The sequence below is a fragment of the Elephantulus edwardii genome, unplaced genomic scaffold, assembly GCF_000299155.1.
Source record: "Elephantulus edwardii isolate Elephantulus edwardi_28Jun2011 unplaced genomic scaffold, EleEdw1.0 scaffold00438, whole genome shotgun sequence".
In the NCBI taxonomy this organism is placed as follows: Eukaryota; Metazoa; Chordata; class Mammalia; order Macroscelidea; family Macroscelididae; genus Elephantulus; species Elephantulus edwardii.
In genome coordinates, this window is record NW_006400188.1 from 204654 (window position 1) to 210931 (window position 6278).

At 48.0% G+C, this 6278-nt stretch overlaps 2 protein-coding genes across 2 annotated transcripts in view; both read right to left on the reverse strand.

The window, feature by feature from the left end:
- LOC102851544 (chromosome unknown open reading frame, human C19orf59) overlaps positions 1 to 1483 on the reverse strand; it is a 9612-nt gene extending 8129 nt beyond the window's left edge. Inside the window, exons 1-2 of the mRNA XM_006902672.1 lie at positions 1456 to 1483; positions 879 to 961 (exon numbers count right to left, since the gene is read on the reverse strand). Coding sequence (XP_006902734.1) covers positions 879 to 961; positions 1456 to 1483 — 111 coding nt within the window. The remainder of the gene's footprint in view (positions 1 to 878; positions 962 to 1455) is intronic.
- Positions 1484 to 2792: 1309 nt separating this feature from the next.
- On the reverse strand, positions 2793 to 4321 carry RETN (resistin). The gene is made up of 3 exons (XM_006902673.1): positions 4204 to 4321; positions 3247 to 3324; positions 2793 to 2929 (listed from the first exon to the last, which is right to left on the reverse strand). Exons 1-3 carry the CDS (start codon positions 4319 to 4321, stop codon positions 2793 to 2795), a joined length of 333 nt encoding a protein of 110 aa, XP_006902735.1.
- Positions 4322 to 6278: the final 1957 nt, after the last annotated feature.

The following is a 6278-nucleotide window of genomic DNA, read 5'->3' on the forward strand; positions in this document are numbered from 1 at the left end:
AGCAAGTAATTGCAAAGACTATGGCTTGTATCAGGTGCATCTTAGTCTCCAGACTGGCATCACTGCTCTTCAGTACTTTGGAGAGGTCTCTGACAGCAGACTTTCCCAGTGCAATTCATCTTTTAATTTCCTGGTTGCTGGTACCAAGAGTGTGCATTACATTATAATATATTAAATTATAATACACTACAAAATAATATATTAAATCAAATTACATTCTATTACAATATATCACATCACATTGCATCCAGGGGTAATCTGCTCTATTTGACTGCAATCAAACTACATTGCTATTCCATGACAGCAAGCAGACTAGTATTTGGTCAAACCAATGAGCATAATTTCACTGAAACCCAGAATAAAGTAATAGAAACCTAATCCCTTTGTGGTAGGAAACTAGTTTTCACCTTAAATATTCTGTAACAGTTTGAAAAGAACACTTGGTACTACCTTAAGCACTGAGCCAATTGGCAGCATCATGATAGATGAAGAAGAGATTGAGGTTGTTAACAATTTCAGCTTGCTTGACTCCACAATCAACACTCTTGGCACCAGGAGTCAGGAAATCAAAGAATGAATTGCTTTAGGAAAATCTGCTGTCAGGGAATCTCTCCAGAGTGTTGAAGAGCAAGCATGTTAGTCTGGAGACTAAGGTGCCCCTGATCTAGGTCATGATCTTCACAATTATTTGCTATGCATCAGAAAGCTGATCAAGTGATAAGGATGCCAGAAGAAGAATCAATGCCTTTGAGTTGTAGTGCTGGGGAACAGTATTGAACCTATCTTGGACTGCTGAGAGTACAAACAGGTCTGTCCTGGAGAAGGTGAAACCAAGTTGCGTCTTGGAGACAAGAATTCTGGAACGTTATCTCACATACTTTGAGCTTGGGGCCTGAAGGGGCCAGTACGTGGGAGAAATGCCTGAGTGGGGCCCGGGTGGTCTCCACCAGCACCAAAGGAGCTAGGAACAGACAGGTACCTAGGTCATCAGAAGAGTGAGCGGAAATGAGAGGCAGAACCCATCAGTGCCACCTGATGACTCACTCTGCCACTGTGACATTTGAGTCCATGATCCCTTTCAAAAGTAGGCACTCAGAGGTTCTGACGTCAGTGTCTGCATCCCTCAGGAGCTAGATTTTAAATCCCTGAGTCTAGACTCACAGAAACACCTGCATTTGTCTCCCGAGAGATGCAGGGGATAGTGTAAGCATTTTCTACTGCTCCACTTGTTCTTTGGGGGTCCCTATAGTTGTGAGGAGTAAGGAATTGGGGCTCAGACAAAGCTCCAGAGAGTGAAATGTGGTTGTGGATCCATCAAGACCTTAGGGCTTCTGGGAAATGAGACCACTGAGTCGGGGGGGGGGTGAGGGGAGGGCAGTCCCTGTCCAGTTCTCCATCTAAATGCTAGATGTAGTCTAATTATGGGGCGAGAGAAGAATGACCCAACAGCCTCACCAGAGGCCTGAAACCCCAGGGTTACCATCAAGGTAACAGAAAAAGTAAGACCTGCTTCACCTCCCGAACCTTGAGTCATTTTAGGAAGTCGGCACCCCATTTAATACCAAACTTCGTCTCACATATTTTGGGCATGTTGTTGCTAGGAAAGGCTATTCCTAGGAAAGGAATATTATGCTTGGAAAGATAGAGGGTCAGCGAAAGAGGAAGACCCCAACTAGATGGACAGACTGAAGCAATGGGTTCAAGTGTATCAGTGATGATGAGGATGGTGCCTGATAGGACAGGATTCAGGTCTGTTGTTGTTCCTGGGTCACTATGAGTTGTACTTAACTTGATGGCATCTAACAACAACAGCATCCCCATTTTTAAGTAAAATTGAGGGTAATGGGTCCTGGCAGAAGAGTCCCCCCCAACTCCAGCATCTTCCTGGTATGAGGGAGAAAACTGTTTAAAAGGGATATGTGATTAGGTATTTTTGTCATGACAGGAGTCCAGAAAAAAGACTGCATAGTGGAGTGGACCTGAGGAGAGGGATTGTAAAACAGTTTTCTCCCTCATCTGTTTCAGTGCAGTATACATTATTGAACCCATCTTACTCAGTCTCTCCTCAACCCCAACGTCAGTCCTGTTTTACAACAGTGGCACCATGCAGTATTTGTCCTTTTGTGACTGGGATACTTCACTCAGCATAATGTTCTCCAGAGTCAACGATTTTGAATAATATTGCATGAGTTCCTTGTTTTTCAATGCAGCATAGTATTCCATTGTGTGAATATACCACAGCTTCTCTATCCATTCGTTTGTTGATGGGCACTTAGGTTGGTTCCAACTCCTTGCTATTGTAAACAAAGCCGCAATAAACATGGGTGTGCATATATCTGCTTGGATGTCAGTTATGGTCTCTTCGGGGTATATTCCCAGTAGTGGAACTGCTGGGTCAAATGGTATCTCTATTTGCAACTTTTTGAGAAAGCGCCATACCGCCTTCCACAGTGGTTGCACCATTTTACACTCCCACCAACAGTGAATAAGGGTTCCTGTTTCTCCACAGCTTTGCCAGCATTTGTTGCTTGCAGGGATTGTAAAACAATGAAAGAATTTTTCTTTTACTTTTTCAAGAGGGTAGTGTACTAGGGGAGGGAAGAAAAATGCAACAATGAATGAATGGAAATCTAAAAAAAAAGTAATCCACAAGGGCACCAAACCGCATCCAGTGAATGACAGGTGCTTTATTTCCAGCCCTGCCCTTCCAGTGCCCCGCCCCGCCCCTTCAAAACCAGGCCCCGCCCCAAGCATCCGGGCCCGCCCCGGGCCCGCAGTGCGCGTGCGTGAGTTTAGGCTGCGACTTTGATGCGGCAGCAGCGCGCTGCTGTCCAGTCCATGCCCGAGCATTGGCAGTGACAGGTGGTCTCCGCACGCACGTCCCACGAGCCACAGGCAGAGCCACACGAGCAGGCAGATACGGCGAAACCTGTGGGTGGGAACGGGGTGAGAGATTTGGACCTAGAGCCATGAGGCTGGGAGTTAGGGATGAATGGCTGGAGGCATACATGGTGCCCTGGCCTCAAATGCACTGGGCCCTGGGATGCTGGTGGCTTGGGTCTTGGACACCAGTGACATAAGGAAATGGGTCGTGGGCCTAGAACAAGGGAGAAGGCTGACGATTCAGACACAGGGAGCCTAGGGAGGTAGAGACTTGGACTCCATGGTCCTGGATATGGGACAGAGAAATGTCCCAAGAGGCTTGGAAGACAGCTGAGAGCATGGGCACTAGCATTTCACACTTACCTGCGGGGCAGGTGGCCAAGTGTCCCCTGGAGGTAACGCTTCGGCAGTCCATGAGAATTCTCCCAACAGCCTCAAGAACTACAGGAGGGAGGGGTGGGTTTTAAAACCAAGCTGCCCTCCTGCTGACAACTGGAAGCAAGGAGTCAAGAAAACTGCCCCAGGGAAGGCCCAGGTACCTCAAGATATAGTGGACATCACAAGTGATGGCAGGATCTTGTGCCTCAAGTAAGGAGAGTTTGAAGGAGAGAGCTGAGATTGGGTTTGGGTAGGAGGTGGCATTTGGTTTGGAGCTGTGGTTAAAGGGATCCCCAGGTTGGGTTTAAGAGTTCCATATTGATGCAAAGAGTTAACTCAACTGAGCTTTTAACCCACAAAGATTGACTGCTCACGTCCACTGAAGTGCCTCAGAAGGAAGATTTGGTGATCTGTTCTGAAAACCAGGGACATCCTGCTGCGTCACCAGCAGCTGGCTGGCTGGCTTGGGTTTGGCTTTAGGGCTGGAGTTGGCATTGACGTGGGGCTGAGTTGAGATTGAGGAGAAGCGTGATTGGTGTTGAAGTGGCTGCCTAGGGCTTGAGATTGGGCTTGGCTAGGATTGAGCTTGAAGTTAAGATTTCACTGGGTTGGGGTGGCAGTCTGGTTGGATTTAAGGATGAGATTTAGTTGAGATTGGGGTGGGGTTGGAATTGTAACAAGGTGTGGAGATGAAGTTGTTGGGTTGAGATTTTGACTGGGTTGAGGTTGAGGTGTGTTTTGAAGTGGAAAGTGGATTAGAATCAAAGTCGTGGTTGGATTTGAAGGAAGGATTTTGTTGGGGTTGAGGTTGGGATCTGGTTATTTGTTTAGGGTTGGGTTCGAGCTTAAGGTTTGGGTTGGGGTTGAGGTTGGGATTTGGCTAGGGCTGGGATCAATCAGGCTGGCATTAGGAATCAGGGTGAGGGACTAGGGGCTTCTCACTCAGAGAGCTGGTTCCCTGCTGGATCCTCTTGTCAATGGCTTCATCCATGGAACACTGGGACTCTCCGAACACTAGCAGTCCCAAGGCAGGGAGGAGGAACAGGGGAAAAGCCTTCATCCTACAGATGCTGTCAGGGAGAAGCAGGAGACTCACCACTATGTCGACCCCCTCTTATCCTGGAGAAGGTCTGGATCCCTGCAGGCCTGGTGGTGGGAGGGCCAGCTCTGTTGTGACCCTGCCCTGGGGCTGTAGGCAGGAGCTGTCACTTACCCCTCTCTGTGCTCTCAGCAGACCAAATCTGGGACAAGATTTCTGTGAACTCTGCTATGCACAGCCTCCTCTTTTAAGGCTGTGGTGGGGAGCTTCCTGTCTTGGCAAATAAGTTCCTCAACCCCCTGGCACTCCCTTCCCACTTCCGGGCCAAGAGGAAGCCCCTGGAGTTGGCACAGGGGTCAGAAACTCAGCCTCTTTTGAGCCCCTCCTCCTCCTCTGAAGGGAGAGCTGTCCTGTCCCTTCCCACATCTGTCCTGGGGCTGGTCCAGGAGGAAGTCCACAGGGGATAATCCTAGGGGCTTGGGTCTAAGGGACAGATGGCAAACAGGAGTCCCATCCATGCAGGTGTGGGAGCTGCTTGCGTGGCAACAATAATTCCTCTGTGAGATCCCAGAACACCATCCATGGTAGCAGCAGACAAGAAATTAAAATACATTGACAAATCTACTTTCAAGGACAAAGTGTCAAAAGAGCAAAGGTGTTACTTTAAAAACTAAGGTCACCTGGCCTAAGCCCTGGTGTTTTCAGTTGCTTGATATGCTTGTGAAAGTTGGACAATGAATAAGAGAGACTAAAAAGACGTGATACCTTTTGAGTCATGACTGTTGCTGTTATGTGCCATCAAGTCACTTGCGACTCATAGCGACCTACAACAGCCCTAAACCCTGCTCTGTCCTGTGCCAGTCTCACTGTCTCCAACACATCCAATCCAATTACCCCAGTCACTGAATCAATCCACCTCATAGAGGGACTTCCCCTTTTGTGCTGTCCCTCCACCCTCCCAAGCATAACATCCCTCTCCAAGGACCTGTCCCTCCTTGCAACATGACCAAGTTCTGTCAGACGTAGCCTCAGAATCCTTGCCTCCAAGGAGCAGCCTGTTTTAACCCTCTCCAGGATGAATCTGTTTTCCTAGCAGTCCATGGTACCCTCAATACTCTTCTCCAGCACCACAGCTCAAAGGCATCAATTCTCCTTCTATCCTCCCTAGTCATTGTCCAGCTCTCTGATGATGATTGCAAAGACTATGACCTGTATCAGGTGCACCTAAGTCTCCAGAGTGACACCATTGCTCATCAGTACCCTGGAGAGGTTGCCTAACAGCAGACTTTCCCATCGCAATATGTCTTTTAATTTCCTGGCTGCTGGAAATTGAGTCGTGATCCTGACCGAGAATATTGAATATAACTTGGGCTAAATAAAGAACAAATTATCTTAGAAGAAATACAGGAGGGTGCTCCTTAGAAGCAAGGGGAGTGGAACCTTATCACACATACGTTAAGCTGCTAATGCTGTCAGGAGGGGGCAGTTTCTGGAGGAGAACAGCATGCTTAGTAAAGCAGGGGGCCAGTGGAAAAGAACCTCAAAGAGAGGGATTGATCCAGTGGCTGCAACATGGGCTAAACACAGCTGAGGTTGTGAGGGTGATAAAAATGCAACAGCACTTGCCAACAGTGTGGAATCCTATGCCATGTGTACCGTCAACATACATGTAAAAAGGAAACCTCAAAGTCATTGCCCTCTGCTGAGAACCACCCTATAACTGACCTCTAGCAGGTTTTAAGAGGCCATAAGTCAGAGGAAATAGGTCATCTCCCTCCTGAAGAGCAGCTGGTGAACTCAACTCACCTGTCTTTGAGTTGGCAGCACAATTTCTCACCCGCTAGGCCATCAGGTGGAAGATCTATCAACAATCTGCATTATGCAGATGATAAAACCCTGCTTGTGGAAAGTGAGGAGGACCTGAAACACCTGCTGCAGAGGGTCAAGGATTGCAGCCTCCAATAGGGATTGAGGCTCA

Coding starts and splice junctions, on each gene's coding strand:
- RETN (XM_006902673.1), bottom strand. CDS start 4,321: ATGAAGGCTTTTCCCCTGTTCCTCCTCCCTGCCTTGGGACTGCTAGTG. Junction 3,325..4,203: donor GCAGGGAACCAGCTCTCTGA/GTGAGAAGCCCC, acceptor TCCCTCCTGTAG/TTCTTGAGGCTGTTGGGAGA. Junction 2,930..3,246: donor CTTGGCCACCTGCCCCGCAG/GTAAGTGTGAAA, acceptor TCCCACCCACAG/GTTTCGCCGTATCTGCCTGC.